The sequence below is a fragment of the Sorghum bicolor genome, chromosome 9 (genome assembly GCF_000003195.3).
Source record: "Sorghum bicolor cultivar BTx623 chromosome 9, Sorghum_bicolor_NCBIv3, whole genome shotgun sequence".
Taxonomy (NCBI): Eukaryota; Viridiplantae; Streptophyta; class Magnoliopsida; order Poales; family Poaceae; genus Sorghum; species Sorghum bicolor.
This window is the reverse complement of record NC_012878.2, coordinates 11614245-11631002: the sequence shown is the minus strand read 5'-3', so window position 1 is coordinate 11631002 and position 16758 is coordinate 11614245. Positions and strand designations below refer to the sequence as shown.

Below are 16758 nucleotides of genomic sequence, written 5' to 3'. Positions count from 1 at the left end.
TGCCCTCGGAGGACTCCGAATCATCCACATTTTTAACTCGTACAGGATCAACATGGAGTTACCACAACATTAAAACATTTGTTACAAAAATAACTTACATCAGAGTGCGGAAGATTTATAACTTAATTTACAACATATGATGAAGTACAAACTTAACTAAATTTCCAAAAGGTGTGTAGAGTAGCGGAAGCAACTTAGGTGAAGCTTCTAAGGTAGAAGAGGTGGATAAATCATGTCGCGCCCACCGACATGACCTCCATTAGCAGTCTAAGTCAGCACCTGCAACAGGGGTTATAAAACCCTGAGTACAAAAGTACTCAACAAGACTTAACCGACTAGAAAAGAGGTGAAGACTCAGGTATGCAGGCTATAGAGATTCAAAGTAAGGCTTTAGCAAGATCAAAGCATTTCTTTTGCATAAAAGTTTACTAAGAGTAAAACCTACTTTCCAGTTTTAACTTAAGATCATTATTTATGACTAACCATAATTATTATCAAACTTTCTTAAGCATACCACCTCTTTCTTAAACCAAAGATCCATTTATTACTACGATGATGGGGTGAGGATTGAGGCTCCATATCCAAGGAAACACGGCGATTCGAATCGATTAAACCCAGCTGGAGATTCAGTACCACACGACATATGTAGAACTTAATCTTGCATATGTCAACCTTTTCTATAGATCCTCCCATACAAGAACGGGTCCAGCGTCACCCGAGAGTACAGTACACCACCATCCTACAACCAATCTAGATGTTTCCTGGTCATCTCAGATCCGTAAGGTGGGTACACGCTACTCTCGCCATCTCTCCACTCCCAGTACGCGGTTAGCCGTTCTCAAGTATCGGAATAGCTATAGGTAAGGCTTACCAACGCATGTGGGCTGTACTCAAAGGTCTCAATCACAGCAGGCCAACAACGGAACGGTCCTTAATCAACACAGTTGGAGACACTACTTTAAGACTCCATTCTTAAAGCAAGTCCACCGACCGGTCTCAAGTTGAAACATCATTGACCATAAAAGTATACCACAACAACCCTTCAAACTTTCTCATTTGAAAACCTATCTAATAAGCAGGGCTAAGCATACTAAGTATTTTCATAAAACAAGTATCAAGGTTAATATTGAAATCATCAAGGTAGATAATGCAGCAAATAGGATTCACTCAACTCCTATTCACCTAATGCATCATATTAACTCAAGTGATATAAATAACTTTATGAAAATACAAGGATAGAGTTTAATGTCCGGGGCTTGCCTTGGTCGGAAGGGAAGTCCGACAACTCAGCAAAACCAGATGGATCCACAAACTCAGAAGCAACCCACTGAGGATCAGATTCCTCCAGAGCGTAGTCTACACGTAAAAGTGCATATGCATGATTAATGAGATGCTCATGACATGATAAAGACAGGTTACATGTTCTTGGATGATAACAACAATCATAACTATCTCGAGTACAACTTACCTTCACGGTATAGAAATAAACTAACTTAGCTATCAAAACATAGATTACTACTAAGCAAATTTTATCATTTTCATGAAGCAAGGTTGTATAGATATCAGGCAACAAAGATCATTTATATGAAATAATCCATAACCAGGGAGCATATCATGCCAAGTAACCACTGGTTGTCAATCAATCCCAAAGATCAATCAAAACCTAAAATGATTAGGCTTTCTATTTATCTTAATCAATTCTTAATTAAATATTAATGGCAGTAATTAAGTATTAACATCAAACAATAATTAAGTGCCAAAGGTCATAAAAGATAATGACCTCAGGTCATCACACAATCCCAAAAGCACTCAAATTCTAATTTGGAAATTAATCTACTCATTATTTAAGTAGAGGCTAGCTAAAAACAATAAACTCTATTTGCACACATAACCAGGACAGCAGCATATACACAACTTCATTCAACCATAATTAGAGATCCAAGCATCCAATAAAGGTGATATTAGACTTTCTGAAAAGCTTAGATAATTTTCTACAACTTTGTTATTATCTTCGAGAACTGATTTAATAGATAAGATGGCCAAACAGCATGAATAAACAATTCTGTCCAGACCTTAGACAGAATCAGACATTAAGCTTTATACATCTATAACCAGAGTTCTAGATCACCAAAAGTCATGATCCATAATATTTTGGAAAGCTTATGAAAATTTCTACAATTTATCTTTCATCATCAAAGCAGGATTCACAAGTTTAGTAGGTCGAAATTGCACAACTACAGAAACTGATCCAGGATTTGACAGAAAGAAACCATTTCTGAAACTTAAATTTAAACAGGCATAACTCAGAAACTATAAGGCCAAATGCCACCAAAATTTAACACCAGCTAGATACATGAATTCTATACAACTTTGTTATAGACAAGTTTTATATCCAACATTATTTACCTAGAGCAATTCATCATGCTCTAAAAACTATCGAGAAACCACTAACAATTAAATTATAGAGAAATCATATTTCATTTATGTTCCAAACTTGAACCTGGGCAAAACCCAGCTCACCAACAGTTTAAATACATCAAAGAGATACTAGAAAACATCATGGCCATCCCTAAATAAATACCTTTCATGTCTTTATTAATTTATTTAGATAAATAGACTAAGTAATAACCATATATCAAAAGTACACAGTAAATTCTGAGAAAACTACAGAAGCTCATATATGCTCTCCAGATTCTACTGTATAAATTTCATGCCATTTGGATAAGTATAGCAATTTCCATGAAAAAGATAATTTTCCGTCACAAGGAAGCATGTAACAACAAGATAAATAAGAAACTTGACATTTTCTACAAACACATAGCTAAATTATGTACCTATATGATATAACAACCTCATATAAAGGTACAGGAACCATATTTTACATTTATTTATTTTTAGTTTAATTTTAAACTATTTAATAAGCACTAAACAAGATAAATTAATAACTTAACCATATATCATCTACTGAACATGAAATTTTTACTGCAACACTCACATAACATCATGAGAACACCATAAAAATTTCAGGGAAATAGGAGCTATACATAATGAGATATGAATTTCTCCTTTTTAAACATAATTAAAAGGCATAAATCATAACCAATTATTTTACTACAAAACATGGTCAGTTTCATATTTTTAATAAAAACTAGACATCTCAAGGAGCACAACAAAATTTGGTTCACTAAAATTGGAGCTACCAAACTCTAGATATGAATTTTCAAACATTCAACAAAACATCTACAAACAAGTCCTTATAGCACTATTCACCTGAGTCACGGTCTATGCAGCTAGGCCCCTGCAGAAGTTCTAATTGTTGCACGAGGTCCCTGGTCGCGAATGGAAAACAGAGGAACTCGTCGGAGATCGCCGTTTCAGCGCTGGGGTGCTCCATAGCTGCAACGGAGCAGTGACGGAGTATCTCCATGGTCCGGCGCACTCGTTGCCAGCCACTTCTTGGACCGAGGTAGCCTGTGGAAGCCTGGCCACGGTGATGCAGCCATGGCGGAGCTCCTGCCGGCACTGAAGAAGAAGGGAGGCTAGCGGGACTTCTGAGGGAGTTGAGGGTGCATGGTTGGGAGCTATAGCAGCGCAATGGGACAGCGAAGCTTCTGGTATTCTCGGTTTGGTTGGAAATGGAGCAACGAAGGCGAATTTGGGAGCGCAGCAAGGTCGTCGTCGTCGAGCGGAAAAGGAGAAAACGATGTGGCCGTGCAGTGTGGTCACTGAGGGGAGTGGATGAGCACGCCGGGGGCTCGTCCACTTCATGGCGGGCTCGCGCAGCCAAGCAGCTGCGTGGCTAGGCGCGTGGCGACGCTGGACGCAGCGGCTCTGCCCCGGCGGCCTCGAGCACTGTAGCGAGCCCTATCCAACCATTTTGTGGTTTTGCAAAATTCGCCTAAATTTTGAACTGAAGATAAAATTCCACCAAAACAAAAGTTGTGCAGAAATTTACAAACTACAAAACATGTTTTGGTTCCCAAAACTGATTCTAAGTGGAAAATGGTGAATTTGACAAAACAGTTTGAATTTCAAATTCCAATTTAGGGAAATTCCAATTTTTGAATTGGGGCATATCAGAATTTCCAAAATTACTTTTGATTTTCCATAACAACTTGAAAAATTCCCAACATGAAAGTTGTTCAAATTTTTGAGCTCTACAACTTTCATGTTTGTCACTTTTCAAAATTCCAAATAGATTTTGAATTGGGGATTCAAATTGGAAAAGTGGGCAATTTCTAAAAATCTGTATTTTCAAAATTACTTTCAATTTTGTATTGAAACTTCAAAAACTCAAAACACCAAAGTTGTACACCTTCACAAGATCTACAACTTTGCTTTTGAACTCATCCCCAAATTTTGCATAGTTTTTAAGTTACACAAAAGGGGGTAAAAACTGGGGTTGAAATTAGGGGTTTTCCTTAGCTGCCTCCCTACAACCCTCCTTAACTAGGGATTAAACAACCATCACAAGCATCACTTCACAAGATAAACACACTTTAATTCCCTAAGCACAATCAACCAAAATAAACTTATTTTAAGTTGATGCATAATAATGTGCTTAACAAATATGCTTTGCAATGCTTATGATGACATGATCCAGTTTTAGTGTTCGTAACATCAGGGATGTTACATTTATGTACTCCCTCCGATCTGCAAAAGCTATCGTTTTGGGCAAAAGAAGTGGCCTAAGTACAAATTATAAGTCTTGTCTGATGCTAAAATGGAATATATATATATAATTCGGAAATTGAAGATACATATATAATACAAGATTTTTAGAGGTGTTGGTCCTTCGTTTCGGATCGATAAAATTACAAGATTTCATTATTTTGAAGAATGATTTTTCACAAGTTGTTAGGGGTGGCCAAAAAATACTCAATCCTCAATGTTCACCTGAAGTATTTGGAGCCAAAATACCTAATCATAATTTCGGATAGTAACTATAAAACCCCGAACTACCCATGTACAAATATCTCAAATATTTGCTCCTCTACTTCTAACATGACGACATGAATTGGTTCACCGTAGTGTAAATCTATTATTTGATGGCTCAATATTGATCTATGCTAACTTGATAATTTATTTGTTGTTAGTTGAAATGAAGACGTACATGAAATGATTTCAAGGACTATCATTTATTGTTTTAAAATGCTACTAGAATTCTATCAAAATTGTTGGTTATGTCATGTAAAACCTAAACTCGAGTCTGAAATTTCAGGTAATGTCTTTTTGGACCAACACTGAGTAACAATTTCTAATACCCAGATTTCCAATTACTTAAATTTTTGTGTGACCCGAATACCATCATTACAAGCTAAGTTGTGCTGATCAGCTGATGACTTCTGGTTATTTTTATTCTGAAAAATAAATCATTTTACTGGACAACGGAACTACGGAAGTAACTGGATTTGTTCTCCTGCTGTACAATTTTACATAAAATATTTTTCACAAGAAAGATTTTTGGAGGTCATTCGAATACGTATGTGTTTTTGCAATTTTCATACAAAAGTAAATAGAAAATTAATGAGTAATGTATAATGATCTTTGAAGGATGTGAACTGGAAAATACACACTACTACAACGTAATAATCATCCAAACCAAAATATCATGCTATACGTTACAGTAGTTTAATTGTGAACAGCTCACAGCTCACAGCTGTATATATATATAAACTAAGCTGCACCACGAAGGAGCTGGCACATGCACGTATGGAAAGGGACTAGAGTCTGTAGCTGGAGTACAGAATTGTGATGATCAGTCGTTCGCATTCTAACAAATAATCGATCTGAACCATGACAGCAAAGTATCAACAAAACGTCTAACGAGTTTTACCCCAAATTGGATGCGTCTTGATGATTGCAGACGATCTTTTCAAGAAGGACAAATAGTTCTCCTTCGCAACCTTCATTCTTGAAAGGATACAATATATATTGATATTTTTTTATAGATTCAGTTATTTTAACATGGATTGACTTAACAATATGATAAAATTACATTCTTTCAATTTCGAGGACAGAGGGAATTGCACCTAATTTATTTTCCCACAGGTATGCGGCTTAGAATTGTTTGTTGTTTTGACAAAAAGACAAACAAAGGCCACATAGCAAAAAGGATTGTTACACCAAGTGCCAGAATGATCGGAGTTGGCTTTGATCAGGAAAACGATGTGCGCTGACAGGGACACTAGCATTTCATTTGCTGATGTGATTAGCACTAAACACCTGCGACAACCGACAAGAAGAAAGCATGACCGGAATTGTAATCTTGTTATTATCATCGCCTGGTACGCACGCACTGTCTCGAGTTTCACTGTCAATGTGATCTTCCAACGTGGGAGTACTTTGTTGGGAGAAAAAAAAAATACACTCTTTAGATACCGATACCCAGTCCCTACTGACTACTGACGGGGAAAAATAATCAGTATTACAGTCTAGTGAATCCGAATTTTACTTCCCACAACAAATTTGTCTTGTTCGAAAAAAAAACCCCTGTCCCGTTATCTTCACATAGTCCGCCGCCTAGAGCACAAAGGTAGTCAAAGGCGTGCCTGTCGTCAATCTCAGAGCATCTTCAAGAATTACCAAAAAGTGATTAATTGGCTAAATATCCATTTAGTCACATTTAGTCATAGTATTTAGGTAAAAGTGACAAAATGAGACTAAAATTAGCCAGCTAAACTTTAGCAGCCCAAACTAAATACCCCTTATACCAATCCACTCCACTGCGGCCTCTGCAAAGGTTTACAGAATCCTCTTTGGTCGCACTGTGCTCCACCCAGTTTATAGATGGCTTTGGAAAAAACAATTGTCAGCCAAAACATAAAGTCTTTTTTTTGGCTCCTTATCAAGGATAGATTGAGCACCAGGAATATTCTTAGAAGAAGAGGGATGGATCTTGACTTCTACAGCTGTGTGTTTTGCAACAGTCTTGTTGAGGAAACTTTAGAGCACTTATTTGTGAACTGCCCCTTCTCGGTCATGTGTTGGAATGTCATCAATGTGTCCATCCCAATTCAGAGTTCCTCCCCGGAAATTTTCTCCTAGATTAAGGATCAATTGACTTCTCCATTTGCCATGGACGCAATTATACTTCTTTCGTGGTCAATTTGGAAATTAAGGAATGAGCTGATTTTCAGCGGAACTCAGATTAGTCTTGCAAGCTGCCAAAGATTTTTGCTAAAAGAGCCGTCTCTGTTGCAGCATATAGAGTAAAGCCTGCTCTTCTCCCCCAGTTTTCCCAATGGTTGAACAGATTAGGCCTTTAGCCCAGACTGAGTTTATTTATTTTTGTCTTTCTTTGTTTCTTGAAAAGGGAGCTTGATGCTGTGCTGTATACTGTCCTCCTCCCTTTTTCTTACTTTGTACTGTTTTCTGCCTTTTATTTTTTCAATAAAATCCCTGTAGGGGCTTCGGCCCCTCCAGTTTCGTAAAAAAAAAAAAAGCAGCTGCAGCTCACCAGCCCAACATCCGTAGAGTTCGAGTAAATGTTTCTTTTTCAGAGTCCTCGGTGACATAAATCACTAGTGGCCACCTTCCAAAGTTCCAGAGTCCTCGGTGACATAAATCACTAGTGGCCACCTTCCAAAGTTCCCAAGTTGCAAAACTTTGTTGTCCACTCGTTCCTGTCTCCGTCGAGACAGTCACCTAGTGGGCATGATAACAAGACGTCCCCATTCCCTTTTGAGAGATCCGACTGAAAGCGACGACCCAAATCAAATCGAACGCACTAGACTGGATCAAATCCACTGGAACTGTAGTTTAGAGCAGGATCTAAGGGTCCCCTCCATGGCGGCTACAATCTTTGTAGCGTTGGAATTCATGATGCCCACATTTTGTTTTTTTGGTATAAAAGGGGCTTCAGGATCTTACAAAGGTTTCAAGCCCATTGTTCAGTCCAATTTTGCACAATAGAATAGGCGATGACAAAAATTTGCGAGCCCCACCAGTACAAAAGAAAAACATAAGATGCCGATTTAATCACAGTATACGTTCAGGTCAATCAGCAGACAGATCAGAAGGGCATAATATGTACCCCGAAGGAGATGATGCTGAGTTTGTGTACCAAAACCACGAGTGGACGAAGATGAATGTCTTTCTGGGACTGACGACATGAGCATGAAGGGGGGCAAATATACCGAGGTTTCATTTCATAATGTCTGATGACCCACTGTGTCCCAATGTTCCTTGAGTAGACCATGAAATCTGTACCCTCCCAGATCCTATATTAACCAACCTGTGGCCCCTTCGCTTACTTTGCCTTCTTGATGAGTGTTGAGGTGCGGAATTCAGCGTCATCCTTAATGAAGCTCCACCAGAGATACGTGAGTGGAATCGTGCTTGCATGCCACAGAGAGTGGGCATCGGCATAGCCCATGTATGGAGGAAAGTCATAGAGTTCGAGAAGCATAGCTAGTGCACCTCCAAAAACAACTGTCCAAAGCTTGAGTCGTGCCGGGTGTCTGCTTACACCACCCCAAATTGCCCATGATAGAAGTTGAACCACAGCCATCACCACACAGACTTTCATGTTCCATCCTGACAAAAGATTCAGCAGATAAAACATTTGATTAGCGCCTACATATTTTGCAGAGATGCAACTAATTTGTGTGAACTAAAACTGAAGAAAAATAATTACTACGTAGATCACTAAGAGGAAGCAGGTCATTGGTCGCAAGCCAAGTTATCCTTTTGCATAATATATAGTGGCACTAGGAGCAGTAGCTTTGAGTGTGATTTGAGCCGTATGTGGTGTGGCGGCTCAGATTTGTTTTTCCTTTCCTTCTTGTCTCCTCTCTTTGTTTCCTGTCTTCCTAGTCAGTAGGCACTTCGCGTGCTGGTCTGTTTCCTATTTGTTTGTACTATATATACTTTTGTGGGCTGTTTCCCCCTTCTCTTAATAAAACACATGCATAGCACGTTCTGACTGCATTTTTGTATAGCTTTTGTGGAGTAGATTACCAATGACTGCATTTTTGTATAGCTTTTGTTAACAAATGTACAGCTGTCGCTAAAGAGGCATACATGGTTGCTACTGTATTAAAAAAAGGCATGGTAAAACTAGCAGCAGGAGAATGCAAAATCTGTTAAAATATGCAACAGATACGAAGTGAGATTAATCCTCATATAACAATGGCAGATGTATAGCAAAAAGTGAAAGCAGCTTTACCATAGTCAAGCTCATAGAAGTTAAGATACAAGATGTGAGTTGTAACGAATGCCAAAATAGGGGCTGCAAACATCACTCTGGTAGCCTCATCCTTGACATTGAAAGTCCTTAGCAATGAAAGGATTAACGAGTATCCAAGCAGCGCAACAGCTGAAGAGTAGTCCAACTTCTCAGTCAAGTCAATATCTCTACAGAATAAGCATGTGGAGTTAGATGCCGCAAATTACAGTTGTACCTCCAAGTTTCATAATATATTGAAGGCACTGAGAAACTTCATACCTAGTATGGAAGATGGAGCTCCAGAACCATGCATTCATTGATAAAATTGCATAGATATGCCATAAGCCAGTATATTCATAGTAAGTTCTCTTCGTCTGGGGTCTAAGAGGTAATTTGTAATTCACTAGAAGGAAAAATGAAAGCCACCCAGCGAAGTGCACTAATAGGTTCATAGCAGATAGTGCAACTGAAAGAGGTTCCTGAAGAAGGTTGTGGGATGTAATTGAGATGCCGTCAAGAACTAATGATAGAAAAAATTGTTATCTCAGGATCCCATCTGCACAAAACATACCTGGAACACAGAAACACGTAAGAAAGGCCATTTGCCATGATATTTCACAGGGCTCAGGCCAAGTGATTGCCGTTCCCCTTCTCTCTGCATCATGCAGAAGTAGCGACAATCTGTCATACAGTTCAGTTGTTTCCACTGCACGTAAATTTGCTCCTGGTTGTACCAAGAACCTCCAACAGATGTGTCATTCTCTTTGGACTGGCAGTGGCTGATGATATTCTCCCCAGTAATCCCTGTGGTCTGACACTCCCTCACGCAGGTTCTAAAGGTTGATCAGCAGAACAAAAGTTTTTCATAAGCTCCTAAATAGTAGTAGGTTGAAGTAATTCATCACAATAAAGGGTAATTACATCAGTGTGGCATCAACTAGGATTGACAATTAATGTGACATCTAGTGATATTTTATTTAAGCCAAATGGGAAGCTAAAAAAAGAAGAGCATACTCAGGTAGTGTTCACCAAAACCAAAACGATGTGAAAATTTACTAAAATTAATTTCAAAATAGTGTTGAGTGTTATTGGTAGTAGGCTAGAGTTATGGGTGGCCGGAGAGCCAGCCCACCTGACTCTCATGGCAAGGGATAAGGATTAGGAAAAAGATTAGACTAGATCAGGTTACTTCCTTATTTCTATAGATTAGTTTCTTAGGGGTCATGTCTCCTCTCATCTCTATAAGGATGAGATAGTGTCTCCTTTCAGGAAGGCAATGAAAAAAAAAGAATTAATCCAATTCCCCCAAATTACTCTAGTCTCCCTCCAAGCTGACTTTGCCCAGCCATCTTCCTGGCAATGGTTCCAAATAAACTAGGGTTCATAACAGCTAGTAGCAGATGCAATATGAAAAGAGCCTACAAGAAATAAAGAATACAAACATAACCATGGAAGGCAAAATAAATCTTACTACAACTAAGCATATCTCACAATACACCTGCCTTGTCTACTTGAAACATGAAATTTGGAGACCATGAGAACATAAACTGACTAAAATATGTAAAATTCCTAGCAAACGGCCTAGTTAGGCTACCCTTGTTAGACTTCTGTAACTATGGAGAGGTACACCTACAGTCACAGAGAGTCAACAGAAGCGACGCAGTAGCAGCTGCAGCTTACCAAAACCAGAAGCATTAGTTGCCTTTTTTTTTAAAAAAAAATGGACATCACTTAATTGCACTGGACTAGATTCTATTGTAGTTCTAGCTCCTCAATCAAAAGACCAAATAACACATTATCTCAGTGTTATGGTGGACCACCAGAGACGTAAGCGCAACCGTGGCTGAGAAACCGTATGGCGTGGACCTTGGCATGCTCAGCTTGCGGTCACCACAGGGTGACCTGCTACTCCCTGCTTCTTAGAAAAGGATTAGACTCAGTTTGTTAGATTGATTTGGGCTTGTGAGGTTTAGCAGGTTGTTAGGATTTGGCTATAAGGCCTAAACTCTTGGTTAATGAAAAGGCTAGTTGGAGATTGATTTCGATCTCTCCTGCTCCCCTGTTACTCGCTCCCACGCCTTCTCTGCTCTCTCGACGCCGAGCGCCAGCACGGTGTCGCAACCCCGCTGCCGGGTGATCAAACCTCAACATCCCACCTCCTTCAGCTACAACCTGTGTAGGATCCCGGACTCCAACACTCAAGACTAAGCAGTAAAGAAGTCAGCAACCCTGCCAAAAATTGGTCATAACTAAAACCAGTCACAACCAAAATTTCCATAATAGGTTTGCTGGAGTGTAACCATGACAATACTGTCAAAATCTCTTGAATATGTCTACAACATGTGGACCCCATGTCACTATATTTTTAGTGTCAAAATATATTCATCATGGTTGTCGATTTAATTTAATTCCAAGGAACATGTTGGTTCCAACATATTATGAATCCAATGCACAGTTCAATAGAAAAAAAAAACTATTGAAGCTTGGATAACCAAAAGATTCCATAGTCCATGCAAACAGTCAAGAGAGCCACCTCACCCAGAACCTTCTGTTGGCCCTGCCAAATCATGGGCAGGCCATTTGCCCACTCCAAATTCGCCCGAGCTAGGTAGTACAAATGCATTAGCACAGTTAAGTTTTTTAGGGTAATGCCATCTTATGGAAGCAAACAAATGCTAGTAAAACCGGCATTAATAAAAATGGTTTGGATCACCTACTGCAAAAAAAACCTAGTCACTTCTGCCTACCTCTGAAACAGCTGCTTTGGAATGAGCTACTCTGGTAAAAGAAGCGTTCACTAAAACGAAGCAGACAGCTGCAACATTCTTTAAAATGCCACAGGTACACAGGTATATTGGATTAAGCCCTGAGTAGATTGTAGGGTCTGTTTGAATTGAGCCCTGTGTAGATTGCTCTTTGGCCTTTTGCATCCCTAGTCACTGCGTGTACCTTGTTTGGTCACTCAGGCACACAAAAGTGCTCAGCAAACTCAATCAATGCTCCAACATCCGTTACTCACATTTCAGTGCATTGTTAATTACTGTTGATTCATGCCACTAAATGCTCATTGATGCTACTGCATGTCCCATGGGAAGATGGATGCACAATCGTGTTGTTCCATGACAAGGGTACAGTAATTTAAAATGATAGTCTAACCATAATCCATCTTTGAAAATTGTATGTACCAATAGTTTTCATCTAAGAAAACAATTGAGCTAATATTTTATGGACAACCGCAAAGGTATATTAGCATTTAGCAACTATTCAATTTCAGGCTCAGGTACTAAACACACTATAGCCTGAACAGGCAAAAGTCATCAAAGTTTTAGGCTACCTTCAGGCAGCAGTTTCCCTCAGGCACAATGCTTAGGCCTCAAACCAAACAGGCCCATACACTACAACTACAATTCGATCAATTCAAACCTTACTGTATTCTCCATGAATAGAAAAAAAAAGAATAATGGATGCATGCCAGATGTCTGCAACAAGGTTGATTATACTAGAAATTTCACAACCAAACAAATGTGGAAAGCATTAGTGCAAGTCGTAACTGCAAATGGCTGAACTGTTAATCGCACCTGGGATGAATAGCCACGATGTTTGGCAACTAGTAACATAAAGTAGTGCACATATGGTGGTTAACAAGGAGATGAGGATATCTCCCTAGGAAAGCATTGAGGTATTTATATAGACCAAAGTTGATACAAAATGACTCAATTCTCTTGTCATGCTCCTTAAAGTACAAGGGTAACAGAGGCATTTTTTCCTGTCTAACGGTTATTGTCAATGACGATGACTTACTAGGTGTAACCTAACTAGATTAACTATGGTTTTTAATACAATTCAAAGGGTTAGCTATCTTTTATTTTTCTAAACAGTACCAAAGAGTCCCAGTACCAAAATGCTAATAATGTCATATCCAAATCTAGGACGATTACCAAAGGGCAAAAACTGTTACAATCTGTAGCAGTTTTCCCCCCCTGAATTTAAATGCTGCAACTGCAAGTATGCCCATCTTTCCTTTTTCTCAATATATAAAAGTTTTTCCCGAGAACTGTTACAGTTTGTCAACAGTATATGTGAAAACTACGCCCCTTGGCCACTCTACAGCCATCTTAGCACTTTCAACTTCAGTTAACAAAAACACTTTGCCGATTGTCATCCACAGTTTGAGAAAGACCACATATTTCCACCACACCACTGAAGTGAATATTTCTCTTCTAAATGGTATTAATGTCAGAAATTTCAAATCCAATGTATTAGCAAAGGAACAAAAGGGCAGCCATAATAGAATAAGTCAGATGTGCATAAGTGTGTGTAATTCATAATTTTCCACCGACTCCAAAAAAGAAATCATTAGGCACAAGCTTCTAGTTCCCAACTCCCAAGGAAGCATTGTACAGTTTGCTACAGCTTGAGTGCTGTTAAAATACCAGGCAGTCAGCCTTGTTCTAGTAAATTCCATCTCTGGTTGCTTCACATCTTTTCTCACATGACACTGAGACACCTTCCACTTACCAAAGAAAGCAAGTTCGTTAAACCAACAGTCATTTACTACAGCTATTGAGCTGTTTTATTTTGAAAATGTGTCTACTTGAAGGCACCCTTCTCAGTTTGAATATGTTTTATGTAGCCAAATAGCTAGCATGTGAGTTTACATCAACCACAATTCAAACAGGAACACATCTTTACACGATATAAGATGACTAAGAGTGCAATGCCTTGTCCAAGATTTATGGTACCTACTAACTACAAGGATTAATGATCAACAATAGTCTAACCATGAACACTTCTGTGCACAATCCCCGTATAAGGAATCCCACAGCATAATCCCCGTATAAGGATCTACGGAGTAGAAAACAATTCAGGCAAAAATACATTTCCACTGCTGGTGACAAGTCAAAATTCGAGAACCAAACAGAGATGCGTCTCACCTGTACCGCGGATCAATATCTCCCAGGCTAGCCTCGACACTGCTGAGCACAAAGCCAAGCGCAAGAAGGGAAACCAACTGGAAAACCCAGACGCCTCCACCCATCGCGGCGGACACGCCCAGGGTCCTGCGAAACCCCAGTGATATCAGGGAGGCGGCTAATCGGGATTTAGCCGAGAAGTCAAGCAAATCTGGGCTTACCGAGAAGCAGCAGCAACTCTTCGCTTTTGGATAGCTTTGTTGGAGGGGAATGGAGAAGGACAGCGGCGCTCCGCAGCGACCCGGCGTGGCGGCGGATGAGCCGGTTGCAGGATTTTAACCAGGTAGGACCGCAGGAGATGAGTACGGCCGGCACACGGATAGTGGAGGGCCGAGAAGGAACGACGCTGAGAGCTGCTGCTGAACTGGAATGGAGGCGGCGGCAGTGGAGATCGCCTGAACTGGGGAATGAGCCCGTGAAGTCGTCGTCGTCTTCTAGCTCTACGGACAATCTTTTCATATTTAACCCAACATTTATACCTAGATTAGTAGATCTTTCGAAATATAATCTGAAATTACTTTGAAATTTGAGAAATTTGTGATTATAGGACTCCAATCGTGTGGGTTTCACTATAATAGGACACTAAACATTTGCTTCGCTAAAATGCTCCCGAATCGTTAACGCTTTGCATGGAAAAAATAGCCCGCTATTTTTGCCGCTATAGTCCAAAATAGCTATGCCGCTATTTGCGTTTATGCACAATTTTACCGCTAAAGTACGCTAATTACAGTTTATAAAACGTTAAACACCTTAGCTTTAGCTCGCTATTTAAAACATGGACGCTTTGCTATTATAAAATTTGAGACTTAAATTGGACGTTTGTACTTAAATCTCTTCCAAACTTGAAATATTTTTAATTAATGGCCATATTATCCTGGGGGTTAATAAACAGTCTGCTGCTAGCGTCTGACCTGCTGCTACTACATGCCTGGCCGGCTGCTACTACCGATGGCCGATCGGCTGCCGCGCCACAACCAGTCCGCGGCGCGCAGGCTGCGTGAGAAGGCGGCGGACGCAGAGCGCGAGGCGCGACGCGGTGCCAAGCTGGAGCAGCGGCTCACGCGCCTCCGCGGCGAGGCGGCGGCGTGGCAGGCCAAGGCGCTCTCGGAGTAGACCGCTGTGGTCACCCTGCACGCGCAGCTCCAGTAAATCCCGGAATTTCTTCGTAGTGGCTCCGTTCCATGCCTCATTTCATAGGGAAGCCCAAAGTGGCTCTATTTCATTCTATTTCACTTTCTAGCACGGTGGAAACTACCAAGCTGGAGTATGGTAGGGGCAAAGGAAATTTCCGGTGGAGCGGTGAAATGCATTGAGATCGGAAATAACACCAACGGCGAAAGCACTCTGCTGTGCCAACACTGACACTGAGAGCTTTATTTGAAGGTAGTTTGGAGGATTATAAGCCATTACAAAAGTAATTAGCATTTTTGGCATTAACATAAATTTAGGACTAGTAATTAGTCCAAAAAATACTACTAATTCTGCAACAAATCCGCTCATTCCCGGCAAGAGTCTTCCTCTCGAGTCCTATACTCTTTCTCTCGGGTCCGATATTCTTCCTCTAGGGTCATATATCTAAATTTAACAATTCCTGAACCCCTTTTATCTTTTCTGCATCGTGGATCTTCCCTAGATACCTAAAATCTATTTTATTATGATCCATTTTGCGAAAATATAGATTGACCTACCCATAATGCAAATCGAAGCTATTTGATGTCTGACTCAGGCCTATATATATATGAGCGATCGAGCACGACGCGGCCGCGGCGACGCCACCGGCGACGCTAGCCTGGCGGAGTCCTCGTCATCAGCGTACGTGGACCCTTGCCGCCGCACCACGGGTCCAGGGACATCGTTGGACCGCGCGTGCCTCAGCTGCCGCCTCAGGCCGGCCTCCGTCGTGCTCCTCCCCTGCAGGCACCTCCCCCTCTGCGCGAGTGCTTCGCAGCGGGCGACGCGGCCATGGCATGCCCCGTGTGCCTGTGCGTGCGGACATGCAGCGTCGAGGCCATCCGGAGCTTTCTCCGCCTTATCATCCGGGTCCGGTCGTCTGCCCTCGTGAGCCCTCGTGAACAGCCGGCCAGGCTTGCAGCAGCAGCCGGCGCTAGCAGTAGGGTGTTTATTAGCCCCTAGGGGCAATATAGTCATTAATTGAAAATATTTCAAGTTTGGAAGAGATTTGAGTACAAAATGTCCAATTTAAGTCCCAAATGTTATAATTTTTCTATTTGTTTATTAGTTTTCATATTCATATTACTCATAATCGAAGAGATCTATTGCGATTAGAATTAGGATTCCTATCTCTTTATGTTACCTAGAATTAGGTTCTTAATGTCTTTCACCCAATTATTGCAAACCTCTGCCACATTATTGGTGATATGATCACACTTTATTGCCTCTGAGAATTGACTCCTCATCTACTTCAACTTGTGATTGTCTTTCAACCATGGCTCAACCTTCTTATTTACTTCATACATATTCTTCATCAAGTATTCATGTTATTCTGGTTGTCCTCGCTATCGCATACATTCTCCTAAATGCATGCCCTCAAAACCTCTTTCTAAAATTCTTCATCAGATGAACAAAACATTTTTTATGCTCTGCCCAAGGGTATAC

The 16758-nt window shown here is 40.4% G+C and overlaps 1 protein-coding gene across 1 annotated transcript; it reads right to left on the bottom strand.

Moving 5' to 3' along the window:
• Nucleotides 7736-14604, bottom strand: LOC110430303 (post-GPI attachment to proteins factor 3-like). The gene is made up of 6 exons (XM_021447790.1): nucleotides 14304-14604; nucleotides 14104-14229; nucleotides 9741-10002; nucleotides 9449-9648; nucleotides 9170-9357; nucleotides 7736-8538 (listed from the first exon to the last, which is right to left on the bottom strand). The coding sequence occupies exons 2-6, from the start codon at nucleotides 14205-14207 to the stop codon at nucleotides 8252-8254; spliced, it is 1041 nt and encodes a 346-aa protein (XP_021303465.1). The 5' UTR covers nucleotides 14208-14229; nucleotides 14304-14604; the 3' UTR covers nucleotides 7736-8251.

What these genes read in the sequence shown, in the direction of transcription:
- LOC110430303 (XM_021447790.1), bottom strand. Translation starts at nt 14,207, where the DNA reads ATGGGTGGAGGCGTCTGGGTTTTCCAGTTGGTTTCCCTTCTTGCGCTT. An exon ending in GATATTGATCCGCGGTACAG is followed by an intron (nt 10,003 to 14,103) that starts GTGAGACGCATC and finishes ATCAACCTTTAG; the next exon opens with AACCTGCGTGAGGGAGTGTC. An exon ending in TACGTGTTTCTGTGTTCCAG is followed by an intron (nt 9,649 to 9,740) that starts GTATGTTTTGTG and finishes AACCTTCTTCAG; the next exon opens with GAACCTCTTTCAGTTGCACT.